Source organism: Anopheles ziemanni, chromosome 2 (genome assembly GCF_943734765.1).
Source record: "Anopheles ziemanni chromosome 2, idAnoZiCoDA_A2_x.2, whole genome shotgun sequence".
Classification (NCBI taxonomy): Eukaryota; Metazoa; Arthropoda; class Insecta; order Diptera; family Culicidae; genus Anopheles; species Anopheles ziemanni.
Window position 1 is genome coordinate 72,686,995 of NC_080705.1, and position 17,086 is coordinate 72,704,080.

General features: G+C 47.0%; 4 protein-coding genes across 4 annotated transcripts in view; 2 read left to right on the plus strand and 2 right to left on the minus strand.

Moving 5' to 3' along the window:
• LOC131294289 (putative uncharacterized protein DDB_G0271606) overlaps positions 1-13,071 on the plus strand; it is a 34,167-nt gene extending 21,096 nt beyond the window's left edge. The window contains exons 2-7 of the mRNA XM_058322335.1: positions 5,593-5,785; positions 6,025-6,082; positions 6,500-6,660; positions 6,733-6,849; positions 7,036-7,405; positions 13,045-13,071. Of these exons, the coding sequence (XP_058178318.1) occupies positions 5,593-5,785; positions 6,025-6,082; positions 6,500-6,660; positions 6,733-6,849; positions 7,036-7,405; positions 13,045-13,071 (926 nt within the window). The remainder of the gene's footprint in view (positions 1-5,592; positions 5,786-6,024; positions 6,083-6,499; positions 6,661-6,732; positions 6,850-7,035; positions 7,406-13,044) is intronic.
• Positions 36-1,007, minus strand: LOC131282787 (uncharacterized). Its single transcript, XM_058312330.1, has 4 exons — positions 730-1,007; positions 567-658; positions 356-497; positions 36-283 (listed from the first exon to the last, which is right to left on the minus strand). Exons 1-4 carry the CDS (start codon positions 848-850, stop codon positions 102-104), a joined length of 537 nt encoding a protein of 178 aa, XP_058168313.1. The 5' UTR covers positions 851-1,007; the 3' UTR covers positions 36-101.
• On the plus strand, positions 2,513-3,246 carry LOC131282789 (uncharacterized). Its single transcript, XM_058312332.1, has 3 exons — positions 2,513-2,642; positions 2,785-3,015; positions 3,101-3,246. The coding sequence occupies exons 1-3, from the start codon at positions 2,513-2,515 to the stop codon at positions 3,244-3,246; spliced, it is 507 nt and encodes a 168-aa protein (XP_058168315.1).
• Positions 13,072-13,669: 598 nt separating the features above from the next.
• On the minus strand, positions 13,670-16,323 carry LOC131294290 (uncharacterized). Its single transcript, XM_058322336.1, has 4 exons — positions 16,164-16,323; positions 14,552-14,643; positions 14,153-14,297; positions 13,670-13,923 (listed from the first exon to the last, which is right to left on the minus strand). Exons 1-4 carry the CDS (start codon positions 16,321-16,323, stop codon positions 13,670-13,672), a joined length of 651 nt encoding a protein of 216 aa, XP_058178319.1.
• Between the last annotated feature and the right edge of the window lie 763 nt (positions 16,324-17,086).

Here is a 17,086-nt window from a genome sequence, read left to right on the forward strand (position 1 = left end):
ACTAGTTAATCAGGGGAGGTAACTTTGCCTTTGTTTGTCAGTACATTTGCTAAGGAGCACTTTAAAAAAGATGGCTTTACGCTGAGCTGGGAGGTATGGTGTTAAATTCGGCGTACGTAATCGTTCGGAGGGCTAAACGATGGTTCCGGGGCAGTGGTCTGTTGTCCGCCGACCACCTCGTTGCGATCGAAGCGCACGAACCCTTCGCTACGGAGTGTCACGATCGGATCCACCGTAAACAATCGATGCAGCGCCAGCAAACTCCCAATTACGTAAGGAACAACTGGAAAAACACGAACATGTTACATTGAATTCCACAATGCAGAGAAAGATGTTATCTACCAAAAAAACTCACTTATTGCAGCTAGCATCATTTTGATGCTAAGAAATTCGACATAAATTCTATCGATGAACATCACGTATAACTCACGCAGTATGAGCAAAAATAGGTCAATACCGAAGAGTACAAGGTACGGATAGATGAAGCGTTTGTCTTCCTGTAACACAACAAAAAACCGGTAAATGTTTTGCAACACAAAAGAAAAAACGTCGGATGCCCTACTTACCTTGTGTATAGCTACCACAAGAAGCACCACAGCCAAAAACCAACTTACACCGAACGTGACCGCTACAGCACCTCCAAACCGAAAGTTTTCAACTGAAAAAAAAAATTCGTAGGCGCGATCATTCTGAATACCTAACGATTCTTTTGGTAATGTTGTTACTTACTGTCGTGTGCCTCAAATTCTCCCATCATCGGTGTTAAAATGGCCACCATGATCATGGTGAATATCACGATCGTGTACGGCTGGTACTTGATGAACTGGCGCAAGTACTTGTCCATTGCCATCGTTGCTCTTTCTTCACTGGTCACTTGAGCAGGGTGATGTGTATCGTACAACTGGGAATCCCCAAATGTTGTTTTCGTGTGTTACCGGCTTCCTCTGTGACCCCTACACATCGCGATGATCGTGCTGAGAAGCTGCAAGGAAATGTATTTAGTAAACACAGATGAATCTGACGGTTCTGGGAATGGGTGATAGAAATCCGAGAGTCGTTTACATTCAGCGATACGAGAGTTAAGATCGAGTCAACGATCACCGATCGTGAAACTCATTCATGGCACATTTCAACATGGTAGAAATATTTCACAGTCACGCTGTGTATTAGGGAGAGATCATGTTGATTTTGATAATTATTTTTCATAGCATGCTTTTTTCACCTCCTCCCTCTGTTATCCTATTTTATAACCCTTCCCCCTTCCCCTTGAGATGGGATTGTGCATTTTTCCTTAAGAGGAAAACAAGTGGTCCTCACGTAGAAATGTGATTTTCAGCGTGACGAAAAGTTTATGATTTCAAAATGTTAAGGCAATTTAATGATATGTTCACATCATTTAAACGTATTTTACAAGTGGTTGGATACTTAGAGTTTAAGAAATTACAAAAAAAAACAAAACTTTAAATATCCCAAATAGATTTATTATGATCACGTTCGTTTCAGCGACCATCACGCGTTCATGCGATCATCTGCCGAGTGCAGCTTTTGGACTGCAATATACATTCCTTTTAAAATTATGCACGCATGCAAATTACGAAACGTTCGTGCGCTTAAAGGTGTGCGTTTGAACTGCTCGAAACAGACCGTAAAACAGGGATCCCGCAGTGCATCGAAGTTTCGATCTGCTCGCCGCATGCGCCGCCGATCAAGATGTTTGTTATGTTTTTCGTTTCTCTCCTCTCGCTCCCTCAACGGCACCTTAATGACGATGGGGCACACACTTTACGCATCGATCCCCCAATCCCCCGCCCCTTATCGCTCTTGTTTGCCCGTTACATCTTGGCTCGGTGGGACAGTGCGATAGGAGAGAGGTTGAAGGACGCGGGATCTGGTGCGACATCCACCGGACTCAACACCGGTTTTTTGTTGTTGTTTAATGCTGTTATGCCAGGCCTTTGTTGCCGATGCGGAATCCCGCCGGAGTGTTTGCCACCCCGAGGGTGAGTTGTCGTCATCGTAAAGGCGTCGATGGATCGGCGGTGGTGGTGGTGGTGGTGGTGGTGGTAGGATTTTTTTCCTCCTCTCCCTGATCCGGATTATCGCAATCGGAGGCAGTCTGATCGTTGTACGCCGTCGGAGCCGTTATGCGGAGATCGACTCGACGGCGGCAGTACGTAGCGAGAGCTTGACCGATTCAAACGGGTTTCAAACGGTTCGCACACGTGTGTGCGCGCGCGCGCACTCGTCTCTGAGTGCGTATGTGTACCCTTGTATAGTGTGATCGCGAACTTCCACCGAGCAGCAAGTAACAAACCCACGGTTCCGGAGGCTATACCGTGTCATTAGCATTTCTCAGGCAGAACGATCCGGTGCTCCAGAAACTCTGGGAGTTGGAGTTGGCGCAACTTTCGAGGAGCCCGGATAGCTGGCCGAATCGTTTTGTGGCCCAAAGGCACAGCTGCTTTGTGTAGACGCGCTAGCTGTGGGCAGGAACCACAAGCGAACAGCGAAGATGGAACCAGTTTTGAGGCGGTACGTGAAAACCCACGGCTATGTGATCGCCGTAGCAGCCTTGGTTTTCGGGAGCATCTTTCTTACTCAAGTTCTGACCAACGACCAGCTGAACCGGTCCGTTAACGAAAGTAAGTGTCGCCAAAGCAGTGTCGATTGTTATTTTTAGTGTAGAATGTAAACGTGCGCGTATACGCGAGCGTGTGACAACAGTTTCTTACCTTACCCTTTTATTTACCCTCGTATATCATCGGGTACACTACCGTCACGCAGATGCATACTTTCGGATGCGACCGCTTCAACAGTTGATCTTCTCGATCGCGTGGGTCATCGCCGGTCTGATCTTCCTGCTGGGGCTGACGTGCGAGCGTAAGGAGGCCATTTTACCGTTTGCCGCCATCTTCCTGGCCGAGTGGAGTCTACTGGTGGTTCAACAGATTTCCAGGCTCCAATACCACAGTGTGCTCGCGGTGATCCTTTCGCCGGAGATGGTTTTCTACTTAAGTACGTGGTATTGTTTTGTACTATCGAAAGGCGGAAGTGGCACTGGAATAATGTCTTCTTCCTTTCCCTTCCCTCCCCATAACAGTTGTGGCATTGTACGTGAGCTATACTTTAGTTATCCTCTACCGGGTGTTTGATAGCCGATGCAAGGAGGACGAAGAGGACATCGAACAGGTACATCGGCCTGTGAAGTTTTACTTCGGGGACGATCCAGACGACACCAACAATTAAGTCCGTCGAGATGCGTGTGGATTCGTTGTGATTTAAGAATTATTTGCTTTAAGAATTTGATTTAAGAATTATCGGGCTTACGTTACCGATAGGTTATTATAAAAGTAAAAAAAGAACAAACAACTGCTGAGACGTTGGAAACAACATAACATTTTTACTGCCCTTTAACGATCGTCTTTATTGTGCGTTCTGGGACATTCTTATCTGCAAGGATCCGAAAGTGGTCATGATGTGGCGATGACGTAAATGGTGATGCTAGGCCTTATGTGTTCCGGCTCGCCATGCTCACTGCTTCCAATGCGTTCGATCGATCGAGCAGAACTCTCGATTAATCACCGACCGGGGAGCTCAGAACGATTTCAAGAAACGTTCACACTCGGAAAACCGAACAGGTCCGGGGCAAACAAGAGATAAGAACGGTCGCTGGTCGCTCGAGAGCATTCCATTATCAGTGTTGTCGGTATGACTGGTCCTTCTCGGGAGGAGCGTGCATGCGATGCAACCGTGTCGGTATCAGTTCCAATCCGGACGTCTTCACGAACGTTCCGATCCGATCAGGTACTGAAATGGATTCTAAGTTCTACTGGTACATCAAGTTCAACGGCTATCTGATACTGATAGTTACCGTATTCAAAATTTTTGTAGACATACTGGAATGGATTAGGGAACTAGAGAGTCCCGAATCATACGGGTATGGTAAGTACTTGCCCGTATAGAAAAATATGCTGAGCCGTTCAGGACCTGATGTTACATCTCGCCATTTGTTTAGCCTTATCAGCACTACGCAATAATGTCATCGTGGACGGAGTCTTTCTGCTCGCTTGGATCATCGCGGTTGCCTCCCTGTATCAAGCGATCTCCCTGGTACGTCATCCACTAAGCCGCCAATCCGATTGGCAGCTTGTCAGGGTTGCACTCCTATCACCCATGTTTGCGATGCTATGGGAACCCACGTAAGCGGGCTTGTAATCGTACTGATGCCGTCATTTACGATTGACAGGAAGTGGCGATCCTGCTGTACCCAATCGGGTACTTAGTCGGGCTAGAAGCGCTGATTGTTGCTGCCCAGGACTCGATCTGCTGGTGGACGAACAACACTGAGGAGAGTGTTCTGCCCAGGCGTAGCGATGCGATCCTGTGGATCGGTAAGGCGTAGATCATGCATTCATCGTTCGGCATCAGTTGGCCTAATTACTTCCTTTTGTGTGTGTCTGTTTTCTTCTCTACCAGTGGCTCTAGTGTACTTCTACTACACCCTGGACATATTGGGCAAGTTGTTTAAGCGCAAAGATCGTCCTACTGAAACAATCAAATCACAAACTCCATCGGAAGCGTCCCCATATGCCTGCTTGTCGGTAACGTCGCAGTAGCTTCACGACGTAAAACTTAAACCACTCTAACTTCTCTCGCTGTTTGTCCGTTTCCTACTATGGGCGTTTGACTGGAGGTCTTTTTACAAGAAGCGAAAGCGACTTCCCAAAAATACTTCCCCGTAATTGCAACCTTCTGGCGTGACACCAAGCTTTATCGGCAATTAACAAATTCACGCGTCTTCATCGCCACAAACTAGAGGGAGAAGTCCCCCACAAAGAAAGCGAGCCGGTACAACCTTCAAGTTTTGAAAGAAAACAGACAGATAAGTGAAGTGAGGTGTCGTGTGTTGAATGCCATGTACCCCGAAATGCGGTACTCCCATAGAGATCCCCTATCGGAGAAGTGCTGATTTTTTCACAATTGACAGCGATTGTTTAACGTTTGTTATCGCGATTGATCACTTATATACAAGTGGTTCATGTGGACAGATGATTGACTCGAACGTGTCAAGGTGCCAGATGTTCTAATGGCTGGTCGTTGATTGCGATTTGAGCTACTATAAAAAAAAGATGCTCTCATGACGTGTTATTTACTACTTAAGAAATAGTGTTATAGTGTGAAGTACATCATACAATAAAGATACTTGTTTGTTTGTGTCATATAACATGCCATTAGTCATAACACTCCGGTTGGTTTTTTTATTTTGTTTGATGACATCATTGAAATTAATATTTACAATCTGTATGGTTCTGATGAAACTTCTCAATTCTGGTGATTTGAAAATTGTTGCCAAAACACATTGGCCACAGTATACAGACGTCCTGAATTTTGATTCCTCATCAACCATATAATTGAACAGTATCTTCGTTTGACGAATGGGTTAATTTTCCAGGGAAAACCCTCGTTTGCCACAATACACAATATTCTAGATTGTCTTCGACTTCTGTCCTGTGGCATTCAGTATTTGCTTCTCCATTTGTTTTGCTTCCTTTCGCATTTATCTGATCGAATCCTTTTTCCCCTCGCCACTAGTAGAGGATGCCGAAGCGGACGAAGAGGATGGACAGAACGGCCGGGGCGACGATCGAGGCGATCGGGGCGACATCAACGGCGAGAAGGAAAAGCTCGACGAGGAGCACTCCCTGCGGGACGACGGTTCGCCGGAGCCACCGAACGGGGAGATCGTGTCAATACTCCGCAAAAACGGTTCCCTCCTCCAGAGTCAGTAAGTATCGGCCTTCACAGCGGCAGGAGAGGGACTCTTGCAGTCTGAGTGCCTTGTGTGGCGACGCCTCTTCAATTTTTGTAGCGTTCTGACCAATCGTTAAGTTGTGCCCGCAAACATTTTCCCTTGTTTATTTCGTTTTTTTCTTCGTTGCCTTCTCTCATCGCGACCAACTTCATCCGACCAACATCGAACGGAACACGCTGAACTTGCGAACGGTCATCCTTCCCGCTCCGCAGGGAAATATCCTCCAGCCAACAGAACTTCTTCCGAATGCTGGATCAGAAAATCGAAGAGGTAGGTTGGAAATTGAATTGTTTTCTTTCATTCCCCGCACCGTACCGGCCGTGCGCGAGTTTCCTCGATTTATCATCGTGTTTCGTTTGATTTTCATCGCTGGTGGTTTTTGTTCTTGTCGTTGTACCGCCGTTGTTTAGTATCGATTTTCCACCACGCGCAACACGTGAACATTGGTCCGTTTGTTGTCTTGTTGCTTGCTCTGGTGGTTCTCCTACTCCATCGTCGTACACATCGGCCGAGATGGTGCGGTGTAATTGAGTTGCGAATCCAATCAAATTGGTTTATGTTGTCGTGTGCGAAAATTGTGTACAAAGTCTACCAAACGGACACACACACACACACTGCTTGCGACACCGGTTTTCGGTTGTTTCGGATGATTTATTATTCTGTACCGTGTACGTGTCGTTTTTGCAGGGTCCAGATTATGACTCGAGCAGCGAAACCGAGCAGGCACTGGAGGAGGCCCGCCTGAACGCGCTGGTGCAGCACTGGGAGTCGGCCAGCTTGACCACGTCGATGTGTTCTTCCACCAGCCGGTCCCTGCAGGGAACGCCGGTCCGGCAGGTACCGCTCAGGTAGGTCCACTGCGAAGCCATCGGTTCGGGTGCGCGGTGAGGCGAGAGTAACGCTCAGGATTGATTTTGCAGACAGCCTCCACTGAGGCCTCCGTTCCAGCAACCGCTCAGTGCCGAGCTGTTGTCCCAGCAGCAGCTACTGCTGAAGCAACAGCACCATCACCTTCACCAGCAGCAGCACCAGCACCAGCAGCAGCAGCACCTTCAGCAGCAGCAACAGTTGATCCACCACCAGCAGCAGCAGCTGCACGGTCTCCAGCAGCAGCAGCAGCAGCAGCCGCCGCTATCTCACTTGCCTCCTTCGACGGGAGGAGTGCCCGGAGCGCAGGGATTGGCATCACAACTGCAGCAGCAATCTTTACACCAAAACCTCAGCATCGGCATGAACATGAACAGCCCCAAGCGGGTGATTGCCAGTGGGAATGCCGTCAGTGTCGGCGGAATGCCGCTCGGCAGCGATCCGACCGGCCAACGGCAGATGCTTTCCCAATCGATCATTCATCAGAACTACGGTGTGATACAGCCGTCCCAGGCGGCACCACAACTGCGTCCCAGCTCTGGCCGTACGCTCCCATCGCCGGTCCAGTGCTTGCAGATGTCCTACTACCAACAGCAGCAGCAGCAACAGCAGCAACAACAACAGCAACAAGCCCAATCACTTAGTCAGCAATTCCAGCAGCAGCAACAACAGCAATCGATACCTCCCCAGTCCTACTACAATGACATTCTGCGGCATCCTATGCAGGTGAGTGCGCACTTGAGTCTACTTTTGTCACACATTGCAAATCTGACATCAAATCGGTCTGTGTATGAATATCGTCATGGTCATTGCTGATATGAATGTCTTACGATGGCGTGCAAATTATGGGCTGAAAGACGCCAAATCCTACCTTCTCTGCTGAATGATCACGATATGAACATTCGATTAAAAATTAAGAATGCAAATCAACATCCATTAGATGCTGGTACCATAAGAGAGATGTAAAGGTAACTAACAAATGGACAATGCTTTCTACTGGTCGGGGAAAACTTAAAGCTGTTCAATCAAGCAGACAAATCCCACAATGCATCTGTTGCGTGTCTTCAATAGTTCAGCCATGTGGGGTTTATGCAAGCGATTCTCATCCTGTATTTTATGCAGTGTATAAGAAATGTGTTAAAAATACTTTATTTTCGAAAAATAGTGGTGCGATTTGTTTCTGTTTTCGACGACAAAAATTAGGTGTTATTGGAAAACCCACTCGCGGATATTCTAATTATGTGGTATTCTGGTGTTAATCATGAGTTAAGAAGCAGATAGTGATAAAACAATTCACATCACATTTATGCTTCAAACTCGTTGAGAAGCTCTGAAAAACCATTTGAGATGCGCAGCCCCTCTTCAACTCAATACAAACACAATGTGGCTTGCAAACGTGGGAACCTAACGGATCGCATGTTTGTGGGTCAGTAAGGGTTTTTGGAATGCGCTTGCATTTTTAAGGCTTTTCGATAAGTTTTTGTTGATACATTGAGGTGTTTAACAGTAATAAGTAGTAACATTTTTAACCTAGCGCACAATGAACTTCAACGTTTCGTTGTGAAACTCACAACATGCTGTAGTATTGTATGTTTTCACTTGTTTTTCTAAATTCAATTGTGTTTACATTCCACATTCATTGGCTGCGTGTGCAAAACACATTTTTATTCAATTCCTGACTATGGTTGCCTCAAGCGCCGTTGCAATCAATTAGTTTTCAATTTTCCCACACTCGAATCGTATCATCTTACCGACGGATCAAGTAAACTTTCGCTTATCATCTCACCTTGCACCTCCGTTCAGGTTAGTTTATTATTCTCACCTCGCAGGATTCACTTCCCTGTGAAATAGTGCAGAAACCACGTTCGCACGCCTATCGAAATGTACCGCAACAGGCTATGTGTCCGATGCCAGGTTAGTCTGTTCGGTTTTCCCAGCTAAGACTCCCAAGCGCCGGATGCCTTCATTTAGAAGTTGATAGAAAGTTTGTTCCGCTCCAGCGGGGCAAGGTCAGCGCTTTGGCGAACAGATAACTACGCAACCAGTGGGAAGTTCAATGAATGTGTCATGCTCGACGCCAACATGGAAACCTAAGCCGTGGATGTTGTTATAGTACTTTTTTCTTTATTTAGCTTGCTCCTAACACTTTGCCATCGTTTAATACGCTATAAAGTGCGCGTAATGCGCCCGCTTTTCCAACCGAGCGGTTCTCCTATTACCTACGACGCCTTCAATTACACCGCCCAGCAAGTAGCGCCGGATGTGCTGGGTGATATTTCTTTCGCATTTGGCTTTGTTCGCGCACGACGCTCCTCGCAGACAAACAGACATAACAAAAAACATCCGCATCCACCACCGCCAAGCACACGGTTCATTTTTCACGTACACGTTTGTTAATCTGCGCGCAAACAAACCGCGTTGGCAGTCGAAAAGAAGAGGAAAAACAACGATATACAACGGGTCGTTTGTGTTTTTACCGTCCCACCTTTAATCCTACTACTACTTTTTACCCTTCCCCGCCCCCTAATATTCGGCTCATCTTCCGAGACTGTTTTCCGTTTGCATCTTTACACTCCGAGTTCCGCCACGTGGAGGCGCGCTCGATGTGCCTATTTAATCTACTTTATTATTTGGCTTCGGGGGGTGCGCACTTGAGCGGCATGACCTTTAGTGTTGCTAAACGTCTGCTCGGCTCGGATTACCTCAGCACAAACAGGCTGTGCCCAACCTTCCCGGCTGCTGGCGCCAGGGGGGAGCTTTAAATCTAAAATCATCACTTTAATCACGCAATTGTTTGCTACTGGCCGGTTGGTTTGGGAGAGCGTGATAATGACTCTGACGATACCGATCCACTGTCCTCGCCCTTGATACTGTGCTGCGGTACCCTTCCGGGCCGCGACATTGGATCTTGGTGCGCATTGCGCGCCAACTTAATTCCGTCACTTCTTCGCCACTTGCTGCTGGCCGGCGCCCGGCGACTGCAAATAGAACAATGATGCCGATGACGAGCGGCTACGCAATCTACTAAAGCTGTTGTCCTACCGCTAGCTAAAATAAAACCCATATTTACTCGTACAGAAATATATCTATCAACAATAGCTGGCCCATATTCACAGATAGGAGATTTTGTTTTTCTTTCGACCACAGAGCGATGGGGGAAAAGGTGACTTTACGTTGCTTGGGAAAGTGTCCCACCGGCTCCCGTTCTTCCTGGGGAATGGCAGAAGATACCTCCACGGGTAATAAACTGTGTGCTGTGTGCTCCGTCTGTGATGGCGATCTGACTGATCACTTTCAGCTACACGATCACGTTGCGTCGTCCTCGTCGCTTCCAATCGACCATCCCGCGGGGAGGGGCGGTTCAGTCGGCTGATGTCTACTAGGCCTGCCTTGCTTGCCCTAATTGACCAATTGTGGTACGGCACGTGAGTGATTTCTTCGCCACATCCGCGAGATATCCGACGCGATCCGACGCGATGTGCCGCCGAGGGGGGTCCATTTGCAGCTCGTCATTCACGTTCATCCGGATGGTCGACTTGAATGGCGGTATCGGGCGGCTCGGTTCAGTTCGTCGCCGATGGTGTGAAGCTGTGGATAATAAGGGCGTGAAAAGAGAGATTTGAATGAGTTCAATTAGGAGCGCAAGCTATACGTCGACTTTACAATGTTAATGGGGTCAGAAATAGTTTCTCTCGTTAGCAGAAGGAGATGCAGAATGCAAATATTTTATTTTTCAACGTGCAAAATATATTAAAAACCATTTTCGCAAACTAATCGATTTGTGAAAAAGCATAACTACCATCGTCAATCCCTTTCTCTGATGCATTTGTTCGATTCGAGACGAGAAATAATCGTCCGGCGTCAAGAGAATCCCATTAACACACATCCTACCAACACGAACCGATGTAGACAAACCAACGTGTAAATGAATTTATCACCCGAGTCGTAGCGGCCCTGGCAATCGTTAAAAATGATTTAAAACAGCTCATTAACTCTCATCTCACGGACGAACAGTGTCTGTGGTGTCCGTTTTTTTTGCTCCTCGTTTCGGGCCACAAAATAAATACAACTTTTACCTTGCCGAGCGGTCCTCAAAGCGTTGAAGTGGTCTATCTTTGGAAGCAGCATGGTTGCATTACAAACGATAAGCATAAGCAAAAGCCAATCAAACGGTCGAGGGCCAGCGAGCTTAGATTCCATTCATCAACGGCTTCACATTTCTGCTCCGATAGCTACGGACGGCCAAGACTGAACCCATCCGGTGTTGCCTGCGAACGAAAGTACTATCTGGCACGTTGGGATGACAAGGCTTACGCGGCGTTCGAGATAAGGTAGAAGATGCCGTCTTCGGAGAAAGGAAATATATCTCCGGCGAGCAGCAGGGCAAGAGTATAATCCGAGCTGATAAGAACAAATTTAGGATAGTCTTATTCACCCGGTGGCGATGCTGGTTGGTAGTACTATGCAAGCCCAACTATTCTTCCGTGCTGAGAAACTCTTTCGCCCTTTACTTGCTATGTGATGTACCAGTGCTGGCAAATCTATCACGTCTATAATATATTCCCTTTCAAAATCCAAAGAGTGTTTGTTACCCTTTATATACTGATCACATTTGTATTCTACCCTCGTGAAATGTGATACTCAGCGTGACCTTTACCTGGTTTATTTTAGACCATGCCAGAGTTTTATACGACCAAACTTCACGCTTCCCGGAAGGTACGACAGACTGTTCTCGTTCTTGTAGAAAAAACGAAAACCTCTAATAAACGTTCACTATTCCAGAGAATACTTTAGGTACGCAACTTTGCTGTAAAGAGGTTCGCCATCACTGGCATGAGCACCGTGGAAACAGACATTTTCTTAATTAACGTTGTACGTCGGCCCCAATCTACGTGCAAGAACTTCCTCTTTGGTCTTTGGTATGCACTTGCTGGGTGGACTGGAGCAAATAAAACTTCACGCTCGTCCCCTTGTTTGCTACGCCATTCTCTCCTCGCATCTAACATCTAGGATAGTTTTCTTCTCCAGAAGTGCTGCAACCCTTAGGGGCGGGAGGGTCACAGGAAGGACGGCGCTTAATTTCTTCCGCTTATGATTAAACATGGTCAAGAAAATAGCCGACGGCAACAAGGGCGGCACTGCTGCAGTTTCCTTGGTTTTGCAAATGCGGTAACCGGCAAACCGGCTACCGAGGCAACCTCTAAGCGACCCGGTACAAGTACGGAACCGACGAAAAATTGTATGCATGCGCATGCACTTCCGGAGGGCGCAACAATGTGCACTTGTGCCATCTGCATCTCTTTCGAGAGTGCAAAACACGATGTCAGCAGCCAATGTACCGGTGCATTCACCATTCCTCGAGTAGAGTCATGTTCCGTTTCGGCCAACGTTTCGGCCAACGTTTCGGGATGGCAAATGAAAACCAAAAATGAAAAACGAATCGAAAATGAATGTGCCGCACCGAGGACAGAGAAAGACAATCGAATAAGCGCTATTTTACCACGCAACCCCCAACGACAACAATGAACTCCGGTGGGTAATTACAATTTGTTGGCGAATTAAAATTATGCCCTCGGCAATATGAAGTTTCGCAGAGATGTGGCACGAGCTGTTAGTCGTTGTGCACACGTACGTCATCGGCATAGGCCGATCTGGACTTTTTCGCACGCAAACCGCGACCGCAGCGTTAGTAGTGGCCGACCCTGGTGCAACGAATCTGTAACGTCAGTCCGCCGGTGTACGAACGAAACCGGACAGATGCAACGATCGTAAGCGCCGTTTGCAAATAATAAATGGTATCCATTAGCTCGGGCCGGAATGGGAATAGCCCGCCTCGATGCATACATTATCCACCAATTCACCGCCACGCAGGTGACCGCCAGGTTGGCTGCTGCGTACATCTATTCTTCCGGGTAACGGTATGCCTGTGTTGTTCGGCTCACGCGAGCATTGAAGTTAAAACATCGTAGTGTTAAAGTCTATCAACAAATTGTACCTCTAAATCTATCAATTGAATTTTTATACATAAATTGATGTCCATCTGTCTTGATTTGTATGCATAGAAAAAGCAAACCGATCGAATTTCTAAGATAAAAGTTAATCTGACGATCTTCAAATGAAAACCATACTTTCTCAGCCTATTTTTCCATTTTATACTGAAGAGATGAGTGACCCAAAATGAAACAAAAAAGGAGAGTTTACTTGATGCAGCATATACCTCGAAAGTCATGTGTGGTGGACGTTCATTAAAACCCCGGAGCTGTTCAATGTTAAATAAAAAAGTATTTGCTACCTTGAAGGGACTTTGTGAGGGATAGGTGTTGGCGTTTTTTTTATATATCGAGCCTCCTAATTTCTATCCCCAGGCGATGAGTACCCCGAAGGAAAAATGAAGTACTTTTTTCTATTTTTCGATGGGGCGGTTTCTGGCTAGTGGTTTATTTCCCAAATTTCTTCTTTTTAAACCAACGGTGGTTAGAAAAAAAAAACCATTGAAAAAAAAATCCGAAAATGTAGTCAACCCCCCAAAAAAAAGGACACAAAGCAAACCATGGGGATAATAAGGGGCTACAATTTCTTCGCGTGGGAACTTACCCAAATGTCTATTTTGGCTCCGTCGCTGCTGGTTCCCTCTTCGTTCGCTCCGTGACACCGTTTTCCACTCGAAGACGACGAGGCCTTGACTCGCAGGCAGCATTCCACAGCCTCACACCACGCTACTGGGCCCGTTTTGGTAAGCTGGTATGCGTCACTTTCCAGCCCCACTCATAATCATCTTCTGATGCCCCCTCCCGGGCCTTCCGGGCATATGGAACCAACAATTCCGATCGATCAAGACTTAACACTTAACAACGATGTATGTACAAAACTTTCACTAGCATTTTTCATGTTTTCAACGTTATGTTTAGGGGAATGACGCGTTCCGGCGGCCTGGACCTGGAAGATACCTTCCTCGCCTTCGTGCGTGCCTTGCCGAGGAGCATGAGAACGTTATGTCGCTTGCGTGACATTATTCGCAAGCCCGGTCGAGGTCAGTGAACTGCCGTTGCTCACAATACCGTTGGTTGCTGTGGTGGTGGTGTTGGTGGGGGTTGGTGCTGGCGCCGAAGGGATTGCGGTCGGTCCGCTCTCCACGTCTTGCTCGTTGTCGAAGCGGACAAAGTTGTTTTGCGTTGCCGGGAGCGGCTCCTTGCCGAACATCCGATAGAGCACGATCAGGCTGACCAGCACGTACACGTTGGCCACTGCCGGCAATGGGAAGCAAAACAAAAGTAACGTGTCAGTTCAAATGTAAATTAAGTGTGTCAGTTTTGCTTCCATGTTTTTGGCTGGCCGCAAACTCGCAAAACCGAAAGCGCAACTCTTTTCGCTTTCAACAACACCTTACACTGTGTAAAATGATTCGAAAGTGTGTTTTCTTCCATGAGTTTCCTCAGTTCTAGGCACGAGTGATAGACCTTGACCGATACTTACATATCATGACGACCAGCTGACGCGTTTCTATCGAGGCCAGCTCCGAGGGCCGGCCGGTGCTCAGGTTGACCGTTTCCTGCACGATTACCACCACACCGTCCGCGATGAACAGCGCCAGAAACGGGGTAAGGTAGGTTTTGCTTTCCTGCCGAAACAGAATCGGTTTTGGGATGCGAGGTTAGTTTCCACAATAACACCGATTAAAGACGTGTAAAAGATAGTAGGTGGGGAGGATCATACAAGATGTACGCAAAGGTATAAGCAACCTGTTGAAAGCAAGGTAAACATCCTGGAAACATTACAGCCTAAAGAGAGTCACCGTAACCCGGCGTGGAAGGTAAACTTTATCGGCATCCTTTAAAGTGTGTGCTTTGTCGCGTCGGACAGCAGTATGCTTACCTTGTACAGTCCGGCCACCAGCATGACGGAAGCAGTCAGCCACAGGGCCGACTCGAGCTGGATGAGTACGGGAAACTTTTGCACCGGTTCAACTGCCGATTGTTGTTTCGATGGCGCACGTCGACGGACGGAAAATTCCACCCACACGCGTAACCGGAAACGAGCCCCCGGCACGAGGTGTGGAGAGGGAGAGAAAGAGATAAATTCATTAGTCGTAAGTTTGTCTTTAGCTGCGTGTTTGGATGCAGGCTTCGGGCTCCGACGATTTTCCTTTTCCCGCTCCCATTGATATCGAGTGCATCGAAGGGCCGTTGCGGGGCTAATCTGTCTTGTTTTTCTGAAACCGCTGGGAAACTTTGGACTGGAATAATGGGAAGAAAGATAGCATCGCGACCTGGTCGCGCGATCGATGGCGGAATAGTTTGCGGTCGGCTGCAGTTGCTAATTGAACAAACACTACCAAACTTGATACATCACACGCGAGGAAAAGTAGATGTAATCTCCAAAAAGTTCATGATGATGCTTGAAAGATGTACCTATTGATTGGAAATTTGGAGGTTTTATCAGTTCCGATTAAAAGTACTTCCTATTTCATTCCAACATGTTCCATGACGTGAACATGTTTAGTTACCAAACATCTCGAGTAACCTATTTGCAACGAATACTACACAAAAACGAACGTCCTTAGAAACAATATAACCGCAACGAAATAAAGAACGAAAACCATTGAATATTAAAAAATTGTCCATTCTTTTTAAAATTCAAATTTTAACGCATGTTTCAAGCTCTGACAAGTACAATGAATTAATTCTTCTCGCAGTTTTCTTTACAGTCTCTTGCGTTTAGCAATGCGTTGTGTAATGTTCTTCCCGTGATACAGGAAATGGCGATGGCAAGGTTTATATTAAACTTCCAACTTGTTATTCGAAGTAACATTCATGCCCCGTTTTTATATAAATACTAATTTACTGTTTTCATTTGCTGTTTCCACAATGGCTATTACCAACCAGCCTCGAAGGCGGGCTAGCGTTTAGTGGCTTCCAGCGGGTTGCGCTTGTTTGCCAAATCTGCAGCAAAATAATAGCCTATCTCGGATGAATTCCGCCATCCGGAACATACTACATTATCAAAAAAGGCGAATTTACCGGCAAACAAGGGCAGCAGAGGAGAAAAAATTGGAATCCAATCAAAAAAATTGAACCTTTTCGCAATTATTTTCCCATTTGTTGCACAGTTTGAAAAAGGGTTCTGTAAATAAGCTATCAAGGTGGACAACGTGGCCGACTAACTGAGTATGGGTGTTTCTAGCGATTCTATCGTTCCGCCACAACGTGCGCACCCAGCTGTATAAAGATTGCAACACATTTTGGGCGAACGATGTAGCGTTGTTGTGCTAGCAGTAGGCGTCGATATCGAACCGAAGCTTTTTCGGTATGCTTCGTTTGTTCCCGGGGATAAATTATCGTTCGCCAATTTGGTTCGTTTGTGCTCGAACTAAATGGGATTTAAATGGTTCACAACTGTTGGTCTTTCCCGTACATATCGTGATTAGAAAAGCGATCAAACAATTCTCTACCGATCATGCCACGTGTGATGAAAGGAGAATACTTACATTCTTCGTCGATGAACAAAGGTTCGTCGTGTATGTCCCGGCCCATGAACGAGCTCACTATGATCACGGACGTGAAGAAGATGGTGCAGCACGCGATGAAGTACCCGTGGAACTTCATGAAGCACCGAAAGATGCGATTCATGATCATCGATTCGAGCATTTTGTCGTTATTTTTCTTTCCACTTCCCGTCCCGAAGTTGGCCGAAAAAGAGAACGATTGCGGGTTTGGCTTGGCTGGCTGGCGCTTAAAGGGCGCACCGTTGTTCACGGCGGCTCTTATTATTTTTCCCTCTTTGCACTGGTGTTGTTAAATTTTCTTTCGACGTTCTTTTCGACCGCGGCCAACCCTTCGGGGCGCCCGATGCCGCAACACAACGGCGCACCACAAGCACAGGGAAACACTTTAGACGGTAAACTGTGCCGTCTCGGTTGAACTTTTTTTCGCTGACTGTTGTGTGTTTGGTTTTGAAATCAAACCCACAGTAACGCGCACAAATACACACTCCCAAACGTACGAGCACACACGCGCGCGCGCGCACGGTTCACAATGGTTGCACAGCAATCCAGGGTCCGGGCCCTGGCGCGATCACAATGCACTATTTATATGGGTTGATTTTCTTAATGAACGAATTGAACGCCACTCCTGCCGGAGTGATCCTAAATCATCATCTCGCTTACGTTTTTCGCACCGGATAGGAACACTTGCACCGTACGTGCATATCGGGACAGCCACTAGAGTTGAAGAACACAATACTAAATGGAGTTTTCCGACCGACCGTGCGTGGGTAGTTCGTCACTGTGGCAGCAAAGTGGAACCATCATCTTCCGCTGAAGGGGATATCGTAACCGTATGTGTACTCCGATACCGAAAACAACACAACCTCGCTCGCCACCGTACGGTTCGCTTCTGTCTGCCGCTTGGC